Source organism: Corvus brachyrhynchos, unplaced genomic scaffold (assembly GCF_000691975.1).
Source record: "Corvus brachyrhynchos isolate BGI_N302 unplaced genomic scaffold, ASM69197v1 scaffold376, whole genome shotgun sequence".
NCBI lineage: Eukaryota > Metazoa > Chordata > Aves > Passeriformes > Corvidae > Corvus > Corvus brachyrhynchos.
The window spans coordinates 400,394-417,598 of record NW_008238966.1 but is presented as its reverse complement, the minus strand read 5'-3'; the positions used below and the strand labels follow the sequence as shown (position 1 = coordinate 417,598).

The window sequence follows — 17,205 nt, the reverse complement described above, 5'->3', positions numbered from 1 at the left end:
CACCAGGCACACCTGATCCCCATCTCAGCCCTTTCTGCAGAGGTGCTTTGTTACCTGTGTGGTCCCACTGGCTCCAAAGGGATTCTGGCATGTTCCCATGCTGGATGCTTGCCAGAGGCCAGGCAGCCACAGGACAGGGAGCAGGCTCCCTGCTTGGCTAACAAAGGGAGTGAATGGCCAGTCCTGATGGAGAAGGGTGGCCCCTGGCAGTCCCATGGCAAGGGAGCAGTGGGATGGCTGAATTTGTTATCCACTGACTGAATCTGAGTTCACAGCCAGCTGAAGAATCACAGCATGTGTGATTCAGCACTAAAATATCAATGATATTGAATGTGGATAAATGAATTGATGCATATAAAGGGACAGGAGGGAAGACTAACCTTCCCTGGAAAGGATGGCCTGGGTTGATCGTCCTCTTGGGCAGAAGGACTTTGAAAAACTGAAGTAATCCATGTGAGTCCGCTGGAGCTGGACGGTGCTCATCAAAGCAAGCTAAGCCCCAAGGGTTCTTAAGGTTTATGAACAAAACATGGTCTGTTGTTTGCTGCCTTTGAAAGCCTAGTGTGTGTGTGTATATAAAAACACATATATTTGTAGCTAGGATGCTAAATTACACCCTTGAACAGAGAAGGGGAACATGGATGGAGAGGTTGTCCCTGCCCAAGGAGCCGACATTGGGCTGGAGCTCTTTGATCTGGAACAGGGCATTCCCACATGCCACCTCCCTGGTTTGGTGCAAACCTAAATTCAGGAGGGTGACCTCCTGCAGTCACCCTGATGGAGCAGGAGGCAGTTTTCCACCAGGCAGGCAGCAGTGCCCTGGATCCCCTCGTGCCAGGAGCAGGCACAGCAGCTGTGCATTGGGTCAGGGAGCCTGAGCAAACCAGGGGGTTCACAGGGTTGCCTGGGCCATGCCTGGGCTCCAAATGGTTACTCTGCCACATGCAGTGCTCTGTAGGTGTACACACACACACTCGCTCTGGCCTTATTCTTCCCTGGAAACTTGCTTTTGGATGTTATTTTGGGATGATTTTCTGGGTTAGATGAGCATTAGTGGCCTGTTGTGTCCCAGTTCTCTAATTGATTGCATTGAAGTGAGTTGTAGGGTTTGCTGCCTGCCTTTCCCTGCCTTCCTGAAGAAAGAATTTCCTTGCTAGAGACTTGGTAGGGGGGTTGCATTGCAGTGCAGTGGTTAAAGAGCCTTGAGTTAAGTGTATGTTGTGCTTGTCTGTTTTAAAGTGAGCAGTTAAGTGGTCTGGCTGGCCTAGCAGTGGGGGAAAAAAAACAAGCCATAAATAAAATTCCTGTAATCCCAGACATTGGTTAAGCAGTTAAAACTCTTGACAAAGCCATTAAAAGATGTCATCTGCAGGGTACAGCACTGCCTTAGCAGTTACGTGGGACAACTTCTTTGTGAGGGCAAGAGGAGGGACAGACACTGATCTCTTCACTCTGATGACCGGGGGCAGGACCCGAGGGAACGGCTGGAGCTGTGTCAGGGCAGGGTTAGGTTGGTATCAGGGAAAGGTTCTTCCCCCAGAGGATGATTGGGCACTGACCAGGCTCCCCAGGGAATGGTCCTGGCCCCAGAGCTCCAGGAGCCCTTGGACAATGCTCTCAGGCACAGGGTGGGATTGCTGGGGTGTCTATGCAGAGCCAGGAGTTGGACTGGGTGATCCTTGTCCAGCTCAGCATGTTTGTGGTTCTGTGACTGTGCCTGGCTCGCACACCATGAGGAGCGTTCGGGTGAATTCAGGTGAGTGACAGCTGCAGCCTGTGAGCCTCAAGGGCTCTCGGTGTCCTTCTGGACGGGACGGCGGCCCTGTTCCCTTGGAGCAGCCTCTAGATCCCAGGCACTGTGTGGGTTCAGCCGGGCTGGGTGCGGGGCAGAGCCCCGCGGTGCCACTTGGCATCGCGCTGGCGACCTTCGGGCAGGAGCAGCGTGTAAACAAGCGGGAGCCTTGGGATCCTTCCTTGGGGAGGGACAGCCGGCGCTCTGAGGTGGTGAAACAGCAGGCTGTAAACAAACAGCTCGCTCTACACTGCCAGGGACTGCGGCAGCTAAACATAGCCCCAGGGGCTGGGCTTGCCTGGCCTCTGCCCCGCACATCGCGCTGGGCTCCGGTGGTAGCGGTACAAAGGTGAAATTCTTCAGGCTGCGTCAGCCAGAGCTCGCTGCCTGTGCCCATGGTCTCTGCTGCCCGTCCCCGGGGGCGCAGGGCTGAGCAGTCCGGCTGCTTGCCCATCCCAATGCCATCCAAAGGCGATCCTGCTGGCCAGCCCTTCCCACTGCAAGCCTGGCAGAGGCAGGTTATGCTCCTGGTGTTTCTCCCTGTGGCGTGTGGGAGGAGGTGTGTAGCAAAGGGGAACTGGTGACCCGTCTGCACCCTGTAATAGGGGAAGGAAATAGCAGGCTACCGCTGCTTCGGGCAGGAAGGTTCCTGAACACCTAGGATATTAATATACACTTCTGTTTCTCAGACAGGGAGAAGCTCCAAAAGCCTAATGTAAGAAATGGTTTGCTTAGTCATGCTGCTTAGAGGTTCATTAAAGTTGCAGTATTGGGACAGTCTTGTCTTCTGATGGCTGTGCCATGAGTAATGCATGACATGGGTTTTATGAGCTCTCTGAGGTGTCTTTAGTGTTGCTTTTTGAGTGAGGCTGAGCCCAAGGCCCTAATTCCTTGTGGCTGCTTAATGATTCGGTTGTGTATGACTGGAAGACTACACAACGTGCTGGGGTACAGTGTCATCAGGAAATTATTCCATACTGCCCTGCTCCAGAGTGCTGGTCTGGGTGCTTTAACAATTAGCAGAAGCGTAATGGACATTTGTGTTCACTCTTTCTCATGTCAAAGCTATCAAGTGCCTGGAACAGGCTGCATTTCTCCATGGTTTTCCTTTCCAATATTGACAGAAACATGAAGTAATCACTTCTAAATCTCTCTTAAAAGCATTTTAATCATGAGTGGAAGTAGAGGATTTTGCTTTGCTGCTGCAAGACTTAGGGTGAATAGCTGATGCATGACTGGAAAGCAGCATGCTACTACTGCTGAGCTAAACTCGTGTCACTTAGAGAAATCACTTCAACTCCATCCCTACCCCCGTGATAGGGTTAAAAATAAATTTGCTGCTTGACCAGGTATTTTGAAGTCTGTTTCTCACACAACGTAGGGCTCTCTGGAGAGCAGTCTGCAGTGGAACTCACATGGTCGTGGATGAGCAGACAAAAGCAAACCAGGTCTCCTGTTTGTTTCCTTCTTTTGCAGGACAGGTTCCGCATCCCACATGAGCTACGATAATCCTCCACCGTACCCCGGCCCGGGCCCAACTGCCCCGTACCCACCCTATGCACAGCAGCCGGGGGGCCCTCCCGGCCCGTACCCCGGCTATCCCCCTGGACCCACCGGGCCCTACCAGCCGGGCCAGCCAGGCTACCAAGGATATCCCCAGTATGGATGGCAGAACGCACCTCCACCTCCAGGACCGGTGTACGCAGATGGGCCGAAAAATACAGGTATGACCGAGCAGCCACGGCGTGACATTGTGGCACCTGTTTGCCTCACATGAGTACACGCTGACCTTGAAGTAATGTGTTCACCAGCACCTGGCCCTAAAGGAGGCTGGTGAATGTATTGGAGGAGGTGGTGACTTGTTTGAAATAGCGGTTTTGTTTACAGCTCGTTTTCCTGCTTTGTTTTGCTGCTCTCACAGTTCTCTCTCTGGTTGTTGGAGAATACTGCCAAACATCTTTCGTGCTGATCCCTCAAGGGAATCCTTAAGCTGAGGTTGTTATACAGGCTTTAGATTTGCCACAACTCTCATTCCACCTGTCTCTTGCTTGATGAGTTCCAACCAAAGGCTGCACAGTTAAAGCTTATAATATTCAAATGTGCAGTTCGTACTGAATTAATGGACCTCGGTTTTCGTGAGCCCATCAGTATCTGTCCAAGTGATCTGCTCATTCCTGGGCATTTTGGTTTTTTCTGAAGTTATTATCATTCTGTGGAAAAACCCAGATTTCTGGGGAAGGGAGGGAGGATGATGCACCTTCCCTTGGCAGCTGGTTGGTCCATCTGTGTGCCACATCCCCTCAATATGGCACATTGGTATGCTCTGGCACCCACAGCTCTCCTGGGGCTCACTGCAGTGCTTGCTGCAGGCTCAGATTGTCAGAGGAGAGGCAGAGAAGATGATTAAGGGATGAGAGCTTCTCCTCCTTTCTGTGAGGAGAAGCTGAGAGAGGTGGACTGTTCAGTGGGATTGAACAGTCTGGTGTGGGTCTATCGAGAAGGCCCAAATTTAAGCAGTGAGCAATTGGTGTGAGTGAATAAGAACCTGAATTGAGGGCAAATCATGAGTTCAACTTCCTCTGTAACAGAGTGAGAACCCTGCCTTTGAGGAGGAGGAGGAGGAAGCAGCAATGGTGATGCTTCCCACCACTTCCATCACATGGAATCAAAATGTAATCAGGGTTTTCCCTGGGGTTTTGGGGTGGCTAAGAGGTGTTTCTTAGTACTGGGCGGGGGAAAACTCCTTGTTTTCCATGTTGAACATCTTTGGTTGGTGCCAGTGTTGCTTTGCTGCTGTAGCCACACAAAGGGATGTGCTGGCAGAGGCTGAAGGGAGACAGGAACTGTTCCTTTGGACAGTCTGGCTTTGAGACAGTTCTGCTGCCTTGGAAGCTTGAAGGATCTCATGTCAAACTGGATCAGGGAACTGATGACACTGAATGTCCTCTGCTCTGCTCACAAACCTGTGGACTAGCACAAAGAATAGGCTGGCAAACTGGAGAGGACAAGTAGTGAAGTGTTTGAGTGTCTTGCACTGAGAGCCCAGGCTTGTTCTGCAGGAGGTTTGATTTTGTTAAGCCTAAGCTAACACAAGTTCAGCTCTGCAGAAGCAGCACTCTAATCCATAAATTAAAAACCTTCTGGCAAGTCTTGTCCTTGAACTGCCTTCCCACAGCTACAGGTGGTCTCTGAACCCACCTTGGGAGCCTCTAATTAGCTCCACTGTTGCTGAAGTGGATGTAAAAAAGTGATAGAATCACAGAATGATTTGAGTTGGAAGGAACTTAAAGATCAGCCAGTTCCAACCCCCTGCCATGGGCAGGGACACCTTCCACTATCCCAGGCTGCTCCAAGCCCCATCCAGCCTGGCCTTTAACACTTCACGTGTGGGGCAGCCACAGCTGCTCTGGGCACCCTGTGCCAGGGTCTCACCACCCTCACAGAGAAGAATTTCTTCCCAGTATCCCATCATCCCCTGCCTCCAAGTCCTCCCCAGGGCTGCTTTCTCCACCCAGCCTGTGTCTGCACTTGTCATTGCCCCTACCCAGGTACAGGAGCTTCTGCTTGGCCCAGCTGAGCTTCACGAGGTTCACATGCCCCCACCTCTTCAGCCTGTCCAGGTCCCTCTGGATGGCACACATTTATTTTAAACACATTTATTAAGTCTGCAAAGTGAAGTCAGGGCTATAATTTTGCATTTCTCTGCAAAAGCTTTCTTTTTCTTCATTCTCCTTCTGTTAAACACCCTTTTTTTCTCCCCTTGCTCCCTTTTGGCCAGTCTGTCAAACTGGAACCTGATCTTTGTCCTCTGAAGCTGTAAAAGAGCTTTCAATGGGGCTTTGTTTAAGAACCCCAGGAGCGTCTAATTGAGAGTGGATGTCTCTAAAAAAGCTATTTTTTTATAAATCTGTTACACTAATGCTATGTATCTGTATTGGTGTGGCTGAACTTCTAACATAAAAAACTGACATCTAAATTTAATCAAGGCATTGCAGTCAGCCTGGCTGGTCTAGCACGATTTCGTGTGGTTTCCTGTGGTGTTTCCAAACACTTATCTGGGAAGAGCTACTGCATGGATGCTTCCTTTTCAGAGTGGATGTTTTACTCTCCTACATGACTTTGCTTAATCTAATGAATTAAGCTACTCCAAGTAGTACATTAGTATTTCTGAATAAGCATGTGTCCACAGTGAAAATTAGGAAATTTGGTATACTTTAAATTTTATGGTTTACATAATCTTACTGTGTGGGCAAACTGCAAAGTGGGCTCTTATGTTGTAGATCGTAGCCCATGTGCTACTGCTAATGTGTGGAAGTAATTATTTATCATATTTTGGTCTTGAGTGGATCACACAGATGGAAATGATTATTGCTGAGCTCTCAAAATCTGATGGTAAAGTAGCATTTTATGGTGATGGTGTTTTTTCATCTTAATCTGTAGCCCATCAGGAATAGCAATGGACAAAGCCTGTCCACTCAGCCCTTGGAGAAGTAAAAAAAACCTCACATGCCCCACTCTCTGTATAAGCCTGTCCACTCAGCCCTTGGAGAAGTAAAAACCTCACATGCCCCACTCTCTGTACTAAAGCTGTATCTGAGGTGTAACAGGGAAGCAGCTTAACCTGGCTGCTGGTTCTGTCACCCACACTGCCCAGGAGCTCTGAGCCTGTTTCAAAGGCTGCTGGTGAAGGACTCCAGGCTGAGCAGCACTGGCCTGAGTCACACTGCCCATGTGTGCTGCAGCCACACCTTTCCCCACCCACAGCACCCGGGTTCTCTGTGTCCTCAGGAGGTGGGAGCTGTTAGCCCAGGCTGGAGACTTCAGCCCCTCTTGCTGGGGTTGTGCTTGGCAAGGGTAGGAAGGAAAGTTCTTGCTGTTCAGTGAGCAGTGACTCCACTACAAATAGGTGAGAAAGGGAAGGTGTCACCACCTTTTCAATATGCCATTGAACTGGGGGACAAACCTAAGGGCTTGCTGGAGGAAGCTGCAGTCCAGAACAGCTCTGGACAAGGAGAACACGTGTGTTCCTCTCTGGACTGTCTGTGCAGGATTAGCCAGCCACGAGGACATCTGGGGTGCAGAAATCAGCTTGTGGTTATGTGTTAAGACATAGTGGTGGTGGCCATATGACTCCCATGTGGCCACCCCCATACGACACCGTGGGACAGGGAGGCTGCAGCTGATCACAGTGTTCCTTGGCCCCTTCTCCCAGAGGGGATGGAGGCCAGTGTGTGCAAACTTGCACCCCCTCAGAGTCACCCCAGCTACCTCAGGCCATGAAAGGCCTCAAAGCATGTTTTTTCTCCACATGAAGGAGCAGTGAACTGGAGACTCACTGGTGACTTGCTGAGGTGTCACAGAAGACCTCATGGCTTTATTTTTTTTGGATGGATGGCTTTTAGGCTCGATCAGGTTACTGATACCAAAATCTCCAAAGAAACCCCACTTCTTACATCTTGCAAGGGCTGGCAACTGACTTGGCTGTTGTTCATTAGAAATAAACAACTTGACCTTTGCCTTTAGAGATGATAATGTATATGCTGAGCCTGAGGGACGTTATCCTTAAGGGTGTGTGATTCAGCCTCCTAGCGCTGGGAACTGACCTGCTGATCTCTGGCTCCAGTTTTCCTCCTGCCCAGGCTGAGGGCTGTCTCCGTGTCTGTCCACACGAAGTCCATGTGGGTGTGAGCTCCTGGAACAGGGTAGACGTGCCACGTGGTGCTTGGTGTGGGTAGAGGGAAGCTGCCTGCACCAGAACAAAGCTGGGAAACACAGCTTTAGGAACGTGGTTCCTGTGTGCCGCATTGTGTAGGGAGCAGGTTCTTCTTTACAGCAGGGGCTTGCTTAGGAGGAGGAAAATATCTTGTTCCAGAAAATATCTCATTTCCCCACCAGTGTTTTCATTATTTGTTATCAACTAGCATAAGGAAACCACAGTAACTGGTGACTGCTCAGCTGGTACTTTCTTGTCTGTGTAAATTAGAGGTGAAATGTAATGCAGCTGATTATGGTATACTTTCAAAAGAAGTGGAACGAGCCGAAGTATGAAGTGACATACTAATTTTAAAAGCAGAAGCTGATGTTAGCAATTTGACCAGCTTAATTTCTTCCCCCCTCCCTGTTGATACATGCCAATGTAATGGATGAGGCTATTCCATGCTGTGCCAAAGGGAACCAGGCTCTGTCAGCAGGCACTGCGGGCAAACAGAGCTCAGCATTGCGTCTGAGCCATTGTACACACAGGGTGGAAATCTTGTTTCTGGAGGTTGATTACTTGTAGCAAAGCTGTCTGCGATAAGAGTAATAGTCACAGTGATGCTGTCTGCCTCCTAATGTTTGTCCAGCTGCAGAATAAACAGGTCACCTAGATACGGGCACTGCCTGCTGCTGGAGGGGTGGATGATTTTTCCTCTTTACCTGTCTCAGTGTGGAAAGGAGGGGATCAGAATCATTCTGGTGAGGCTTTCCAGTGCCTTTCAGTGGTTACCCCCTTGCTTCCCAAACCATGTGGAGCTGAGCCTTCCCCAGCAGGAGTTAATTTGGAGGACAGGCTTTCTGTCTGTTGACCCCTTTCTAAGTAGTCTGTTGGAACATTTAGTTTAACTGTTCCTGTGCCTTCAGGAGCTGCAACTCCAGATGCTGGAGTCCTGCAAAAAAAAAAAAAATCTTATTTGGCAGTTGTCCTCTTATCTGCTTCTCATTCCTTAGTGTGCTTTAAAACCCAGCGTTCTCTCCTCCAGGACTGCTGTATCATCCCTCCCTCTGTCCCTGGCTGCACAAACAGTGGGGGCTGTTGGCTGGCAAACAGTGCAGTCGTGGGGCTGCTGTCTCACCTCACCTTCACTGCTTTTCACCCTCAAGGAGGGAGTAATCTGATAACAACCTGATGCAAAGAAAATTATTCCCAATTCAGGTCCAGTATCTGAAAACAAGCTTCAGACAAACTGGCCTCAGGAGGCCAAGGCTGACAACACCGTGGGCTGAATTTAACAAGGCTGCTGTTGCAGTCGTTGTCAGCTGGGCACCAGGCTGGGTGAGGAGCAAATCATGCACGGCCTTTTCCCAGCACTGCAGACACTGCACAGACTGTGGTACTTGACCCTGTGGGGCTGCACAAGGAGGATCTCACGGGGGCATGTTCCCTTTGCTTTAAATTGGGCTTTGTCCCTCTCCTGTCAGTCACCCAGAACACGCTTGCAAGACCTTTGTAAGATGAAGTTTGTGCTCTGTGAATCCCTCCAAGCCAGGTGTTGTTTAACTCTAGGACTGATGCTGGTTTTCAGTGTAAGCACTGACACAGGCTGAGGATTGTGCTGTTCTTAAGCCCTGTGGCTGACTAGGTTAAAAACATCTCCTTGCTTTAACAGTAAATTAAGATTTTACTGATTTTAAAAAGTGTTAGAGGAAGTTCTCAAAATCTCTACTTTTGGGAGATGTCTCTCATCTGTTGTAATCTAGAAGGGTCTGAAGCCCTGAATTATTGTACATTTGAGCTGAGGGACAGGTTTTTTTCTCGTATGACATGTGTCCTGTGCACTTTCTAACCTCTGTGCTGGGGTTTGTAGTGCTTTGGAGAGCTGGCTGATGCCTGCTGACATCCTGCAGAGACCTGAACACTCAATACACAAGGTCTGCTGATTCCTGTAAGGAATGCTTGTAGCCCTGCCTTTTAGAGGTGTTGAATCCTTCCCAGGCACATTGATACGCCATAAATGCTGATTAGTATCACTTTTGTTATCTCAAAGATCGCACATCCCTGTGTGTTCAAGTGAGGAAACAACATCTTTTCCAGCCCTGAGCTCAGCTGCAAGAAAAGCTTCTGCATGGTTCCTGCTGAGCCCTAACCCGTGCCTGGCGCCCAGACTGGTGTGTGAGAGGGGAACAGCTTTGCCCAGTGCAGCGTTGGCTCTGGAAAGTGCTCTCTTGGCTCACCTGCTCAGTGATTTCCCTGAAATGTGTGGCCTGTTCAGCTTCCTGAAAGCTGAAACAGCTCTCTAGGGTGAGCGTCAGAGCTGCTCAAACTTACGGGAACAGAAAGGCAGGAATTTTCCAACTCCTGAACCCAGGCCTGTGGCCATGGAAAAGGGCAGGTCTGATACCTGTGTGAGCAGCTGTACATCAGTCGTTTCTGCTTGAGCCCAGGCTGAAATCTGGGCTGGGTCAGCAGTGGCTGTCTGGTGGCAGAGGGGATTTGCAGGTGGAGCTGCCTGTACTCCGTGGCATTTTCATTCTGTGACACTTGGTTTCTGCTCGGGTGGCTCTGGCAGAAGCCATTTGTGTTTGGAGCTGGGAGTTGTGAAACTTGTCCTGAGCATTTTGAAGCTTTGGAAGATTCTTGCTTGAAGTGGGCTATTGAATTTCCATCTGGCTGTGGTATCTGTTTCAGGAGTGTACTGAGGTATTTCCTGAAATCTGAGTGTGGTGTTGGTAGAGACTGTGCACACAGTGAAAGCCTCTGGGCAGGAAGGAGTTGGGGGGCTGGAAAATAACAGGCCTGAAGCTGTTAGGCTTGAGCAAATACCCCCAGAGAGGAGAAAGAACAATTAAATGCTTTCCTTGCCAAGGGAGTTAGATCTCATCTGTGCCCATGCTGTGCCCTGGAGAGGCCTGGTGCAGAGAGCAGCCTTGGTGGCAGCTCATACGAAAGTTTAGTCCCTGTTCCCCAGTCCTGAAATCTCTTCTTCCACACTTGCTGCCTGTGTGGGGTTTATTTCAGGATAAGTGGATGTCTGGGAGGTCATGGCTGGGTGTTCCTTCCTCTTGCAGCTCTGGGTCTGCAGACCAGAGTGTGCACCTCAAAGATGGCTCTTGGACATTTGATTTCCAGTCACTGTCACTTCTGCATCCATTGGGTGTGCTTGTGCTGACTTTCCCTTCTCTGGCCTCCATCCTGAACAGAAGAGCTTTCCAAGGACCTGGGTGAGAATGGTTTGAAGGTAAAAGCAGATGCACAGGCTGACCTGACTTAGCAATCTGCTTCAGGCAGCACAAAATCATTCCAAGCGGTGGCGAGCAGTTTCCTGCTCGCTGAAGAAGTGAAAATAAAGCTCTTGGTGCAGAAGTGGCTTGTGATAAAACCCACTTAATTGACAACTGGGAAGAGGCTTATGGGTCCCTTCTCTGCTGTGCACTCCCTCCCAGATGAGACTCTGGTATTAACTAATACTCCTGCTCTGACCAGCTGTTCCCATGGCAAACAGCCATTCTGATAGCACAGGAAGGGAGGGTTTTGGGGCTGCAGTGGCAGTGATTGTAAACTACTTACTGCTGCTTCCTCTCATGTGCCCCAGGCCTTGCCTCACAGCCAGGAGTGCAGGTGAGGGGTCTGTGCTGGCACACAGCTGGGCTAAAGGAAAGTAAACTTCAGGGCAATGTGATTTGAGCCCTCCCATCTTAAGAGGAGGGGAGTCCCTGCAGCTGGTGGATGCTGGGCTTTGCTCTCCACCTCCTGCTCCCCAGGCGCTGAGCCTGCCCCATGCTGCCTTCTCTGTGCCTGGATGTCATTCCTGTCATACCTGAAATGCCCAGGCAAGGGCCTGGCCCCTGTCATGTGCAGCAGGACTTCTGGGAGAGCTTGTGGAGCTCAAGGGCTCTCAGGCACCATCACTACCCCCATGTAGGTAAGTTGGTACCTTGACAGTGATGTCTGTATGCGGGCCCTGGGAGAGGATGGACTGGTTCTGGCATCAAAGCCAGTGCCCTTGCACTGCAATCCTTGTAGACCCAGTAAAGCACTGCAATAAGGGGCATTGCAGTCTAAGCTCACCATTTTAGTTTATGCCAAACCGGGTAAAAAGTACAGCTCATTCCTCTCCCTCATGGAGCTAATGATTAACGTATCAATTAGGTATGAGAAGAAACAAAATGTGTATGCTTAAGATAAAGTCGACTGTACATGAAATAAGAAGGTATTGTAGTATTTGTTTTAAAAACAAAGTGGGAGTTATTTGCACTGGTTTGTGCAGGCCACTGCTGTGTGATTACGGGGAGTGATTACAGGAAAGGCTCACCCCGTTTTCGGGGTAAGCATGATTCATTGTGCTCTACACTCTGAGGCTGATTAGGAGGTGGGAGGGTCTCTCAGCTTATACCTTCTCCCATCCTGTTTTAGAAAAAACAACGAAACCATCAAAACCGGAGCCTAGAACTGAGTGCTGTCTAGTGCCTCCAAGAGAAATCACCCTTGTTTCTCTTCTGTTTGTGGCCACCAGGCTTCTGCCCATAATGGCGAGGACCCTTTGTGCTGGAGGTGGTTGGAGTGCCCAACCTTGGCTAAAAGAGAGGCACAAAGCAGCTGATGAGGGTCCCCAATAAGGCTCGCCACAGAAAACTGGGTGGCTTTAGCTTGGAGGCACTCAGGCACTGAGGAATCTCACAAAAGCCACGATTCCCTTCACTGGCAGATTGTGGATTGGGTTTTGTTGACAAAGGTATCCCAGCAGAAGATCTGATGTCTGTCAATGGAATCCTGCTGGTTGCAGTCAGCTGGGAAGCTGTGGGGGGACTTGGCATCAGTCATGGGCTGTGCAAGACTTCCCAACAAAATGCTTTTAGGAGGTTTGGATACGGAGTTTGGGGGTTGACACGGCGTTTGTACAGCACTACTGCATGGCCTGGGAGGAGTGGGTGAAGGTGCCACCACATGCTCTTGATGTCCTCCGGTACTTGTGTCACTCTGTAAGTGCTCTGAAGCCAGCGTTCAGGTGTCCAAAATGAGCAGATTGGTGTAGGGTGTGTCCAGCTCAGTGAGAGGCTGGGCTGGGAGCAGTTCATCCAGCCTGTCTTTGAGCTGGTTGGTAGCTGTAGCTGAACAGCTGACCACCCTTCAGCTGTTCTGCTCCTCTTCTGTCCTCTGCAAGCCCCACACCCAGATCAGAAAAGCTGTTCAGCATTAACGCTGTGTATCTGTGGTTAAAATCTCTCTGGCAATTTGTGTGGTGCAGCGACAAAGCTGCAACTCCTGAAGCGTTGATGTGGCTTCAAAGAAAGCCTCACAAGCTGTGAGGGAGGGGTGGCTGTCTCTCTTCAGAGCATTGCCCAGATGCTCTCCACATGTGAACGTGTCCAGTGTTGATGGTGTGCACACTCAGACCACAGCAGTGGTTGCAGCAGCTCCCGTGAGCTGGCAGAGGCAGAGCTGCCCTCGAGACTTGCTCTCCTTGGAGAGGAGCTCTGCAGTGGAAGGCGACAACTTCTCAAATGTGTATTTCAGGTGCTATCTTTGGGGCATTCCTTGAACTTGGAAGGTGAGCGGGTTTACTAAAGTACAACAGCTGCCTGCCATGGGGGAAGACCACAGCTTTTTTTCAGAGGGTTTCTGCCAAAAGGTGCTTTTGCCACAATGTGCTGTTGGTTTAAGTGGCTTCCAGCTTTTCGCAGAAGTGAGGGAACAAACGTGAGTGCTGTTTCACCGTTTCTAACAGAAAGGCTCACCCCAAACCCATGGTGAGTTCTGGAAAGGTCTTGACATGGCTGCTGTCCCTTGCCCTGTCCCAGTCCTGCCCCCAGCTGTTAGTGGGCAGCTGTGCCTGGTCCTTCGGCTGGCTCTGGGCAGCCCCTTCCAGGACAAGGCAGTGCCAGAGGGCTGGCTGGCAGGGACAGGAGGTGATACCCACGGACACTGTGACCCCCTTGTCCAACACGAGTTGGCTGAGCAGCCGTGGTGAGAGCGCCCGGTTCCCTCTGCCCAGGCCCAAGCTTGGGAAAGCCATTCCGGTTAATATTTCAGCAAGCGTTGCATAACAGCACCTTGTACATGCCTTGAACGTGCTTTGTTGGCGTGTCCCTGACACTTGGCTGTAGCTTAAAACTTCTAATGGATTAATCATAAATACTTCAGGCAAACACTTCTTGCATCCCTGCAGTCCTGGACAGCTGATTGTAACTGGCAAGGGGCAGCCTCCTTCTGCTGTGTGGATCTGGATGTCTCAGGGCACTGGAGCCCTCAGTTTTGGGTATGGCAGTGCTCTGGCAGCAGCAATCCAGCTCGCCATGGCTCAGAGGTGGGACAGTTTGAATGGCAGCCTGGCAGCTGGTTGGAAGCCAGGGCTGTGTCAGGGCTCCAGCACAGGGATGTCACCATCTTACACAGGACTCTTGGAGTATTTGGTGGGTGTTTTGCCTCCACTGATCATAACAGGACCTTCTTAGAGCAAACAAATGCACCAAAGAGCTGCTTGTTTAGAGCTCCTGGCTCCACCAGGAGAATAAAGCCCAGACCGAGCCCCTGGGTCACCTCTCCATGCAGAACAGGCAGTGGACAGAGCTGCTGACACGCTGCTGTGTAAGGTCGAGGCTCACAAGCCTCCATGTTCTCCTTGCAAGTCTTCCAGGCATGGCTTTGAGTGCAGGTTTGGGGCTGCGGGAGGAGAGAAGGGCCTGGCCAAAGTCCTGTGTGCCATGGGATGTATTCCCCTTGGGATAGGATGGGATGGGTCCGTGGTCCACCCTTTCAGAGGGATGAAAGAGGCAGCCAGGGTGCCGGGCTCACAAGTCATGGACCTTGTTCTGCACTCCTTGCAGGTGTGGCAGGGGCTGGCCCTGGGCACAGCCCTGCCCTGGGCTGTGGGGAGGAGGTCGTGCTTCCCCTGGCAGCAGCGCAGGCAGCCAGGTTTCCGTCAGGTCCTGCTCTGCTCCTGCTGGGAGGTGCCAGCCTGGGCCCTGGAGGGGCGGGCAGGGACAGCAGCTCCTGAGGGAGGAGAGCGCGTGGCACCTCTCCTGCTCCGTCACAGCACTGCCACCTCTCCTGGGGCTGAAGGGAGAAGAATGTACATGCTGACATTCCTGGAGCAAGGGCTGCAGCTGCTGTGACTGAGTGGCCAGAGGGAAGGGGGACAGCAGTGCTGTGCTGATGCCATGCAGGGGCTCCCCTGGAGCTGGGCTCTGCCTGTGCAGAGGATGCCTCTTGTCCCTTACTGCCCTTGATGAGAGGGAGCTGCCTGAGGCTCGGGCACAGCTGTCTGCAAGCACAGACGTTTGGGGGATGCTGGACTCTCCTTCTCTGCCTCCCTTGGGGGTGTCAGAGTTCTGGCATTGTGTAAGCTGGAGCACATCCTCCACCCATTGCTCTGCAGAGCTTAAGGAGTGACTGGGGAATGGTTTCCCGAGCACAAAGCAAGCCCGTGGGAAGGCCAGGGCAATGCCATGAGCTGTGTCCTGCCCAGGCTTCTGCCTGCCAGCACTAGCTGCCTGCCTGGGTTGGACTCCAGTGTGAGGGCACGTTTCCTGCACAGACCACAACGATCAGACCCAAGAAAGCTGTCAGGAAGGACAGTTACCTGCCTGCCCTCAGACTGATGCAGGTCTGGGTGTGACAGCCTGGGCTCAGCGAGGAGGAACCAAAGATAAACTGCTCCTGTCCTAATGGGCCTCAGGAGCTGGCACAGAGAGCAAGCAGCACACTGGCCTCAAGTCGGAGACCCTGCCTGGAGAGCTCCACCCAAACCTGGGGCTCCCTCCTGTGCGCTCAAGCAGTTGGCAGTGTGCAGCAAATCCCCACAGGCTGCCAGGAGCCTCGGGGCAGGGATGGTTTCTGTCCATGAGGCGATACCTGGAGCGTTGGGGCACCTGCCCCTTGGCCCGTGAGGTGTCACTGCACTGCCACCTCCTTGCCTGTGCCTCGGGCGCTCAGCTGACAGGGCTGGCAGTCCCCTCGCATGCAGGAGGGACACAGAGCCGGAGCAAGGACTGGTCCCTGTCCAGGACTGGTCCCTGCCCTGTCATCCTAGGGAAGGAGACAGTTCTGTGTGTGGTAGGGCTGGAGCAGTTGCTGGGGAACAGCAGTGCTAGTCCCAGCGGACAGGCTCACAGGCTGCAGCGGTGCTTGCAGCTGAGGGAGCTGCCACCTCCTGGAAAGCTGACCTGGGGGCTGGGCCACACCTGGTTCTTGTCCTCTTCACTGCGTGTCGTGACTGTGCACGGCAGTCACAGGCAGGCTGCTGCTCGGACTCACCAGCCCCTCTTGCCCGCAGTGTACGTCGTGGAGGAGCGGCGGAGGGACGACACGGGCGAGAGCGCCTGCCTGACGGCGTGCTGGACCGCGCTCTGCTGCTGCTGCCTCTGGGACATGCTGACCTGACGCCGCTGCCGCCCTGCCGCTCACCGAGCGCTATGCAGGCTCCCCACTCCTGTCCCGACTTCTTTCTGTTACTGTAATCAACGCTCTGCTTTGCACAGCCACGAGTTCCCGTCTGTCCGTCCTAGCGCCTTGTCGGGGTGGGGGGTGCACTCCTTTATTTTAGTAAAGGAAAAAAATCCCTTTTTAACATTTCTAAGACTTTTGTTGTAACTTTGAAGAATGTGCTAATGGTGTATTTCAGCCAAAGGCATTCTGATGAAATGTATATTTACCAGTTGAGATTTTCCTAGCCCTAGAGACGAAGACGTACGCAATAATTAAAGCCAACAGTTGATTTTCTTCACTAGGTCCCGGCTGTTTCAGTAAATCTGTCTGCAGGGTGGGTATTTATTCCCCATGGTGCTGTCTGTCTTTGGCCTCCTGTGGGCACTGACTCTGTCAGTGGGAGTCCTTGGTATGGCACCTCCAACCCCCTCATCCCACACAGGGCAGCACAGTCAGGTTTTTATCCTGTGGGTCTGGCCAGTCGGGTCCCCTTCTGGAACCAGGGCCCTCTCCAGCAGCTCCTGGGACAGCAGAGCTGGGAGAAGCACAGGCTGAGCTGCTGTGTGTGTGCACCAGCAGCTCCTGGGGAAGGGCTGGTCCCAAGCTGTGATCCCTCAGCCCGCGCTGCAGAGCCCCGAGGGTTGTGGGAGGTAAATTAATGGGTAAGAAGAGACAAGCCATGGATTAATCTGGTGCTGAGGATTTAGAGCTGAAGCTGTTCCATGGCACGCCTGGCCAGAAAAGGGATAAAAAGCTTTACTCTGCAGAAAAGTAGGGAAAACCTGCTGCTGGTTCCATGGGGGATGTGTCCCACCCTGCTTCTCCCCCAGCCTTGGGAGCAAAGCTGACCCTGGTGTCCTGACACACACTGGCATTGTGTGGCACTGCCTGGAGATCACCCAGGGATCTCGGATCTGTCTGCAAAGGGCACTGCACTCGCTGTCCCTTGGTTGTGCAGCCCAGGTGCTCTGTACAGCTCCACTCTGGGCTCAGCAGTGCAGTTTGGGGCTCTGGTCTGGGGCAAGCTGATGTGTCTGGGGTTGCAATCCCCTCTCCCCAGGAGTCTTCGTCTGGGGGCTGCCCCTCTGCAGCCATAAGCTCGGGTCTGTGTCCTGGTTCCTAGAGGTCCCTGCCCTGGGAATGGGCACTGTCACCTTCCCTGTCACTGCACCTCCTTGGCAGCTGTAAGGAATCAGGAGCAGAGTTCCCTGGCTCGCTCTCCTTGGTGGGGGGAAGGAAGTGGAGCGTGTGGCTGCCCTGTGCCCATGGCCCTGCGGGAGCGGAGCAGCCA

General features: G+C 52.1%; 1 protein-coding gene across 2 annotated transcripts in view; it reads left to right on the top strand.

The window, feature by feature from the left end:
* CYSTM1 (cysteine rich transmembrane module containing 1) overlaps positions 1-16,215 on the top strand; it is a 66,384-nt gene extending 50,169 nt beyond the window's left edge. For both annotated transcript variants that reach the window (XM_017738678.1, XM_017738677.1), the window contains exons 2-3: positions 3,269-3,516; positions 15,763-16,215. In XM_017738678.1, the coding sequence (XP_017594167.1) occupies positions 3,269-3,516; positions 15,763-15,869 (355 nt within the window). In that variant the 3' untranslated portion in view covers positions 15,870-16,215. The remainder of the gene's footprint in view (positions 1-3,268; positions 3,517-15,762) is intronic.
* The last annotated feature ends 990 nt before the right edge of the window (positions 16,216-17,205 follow it).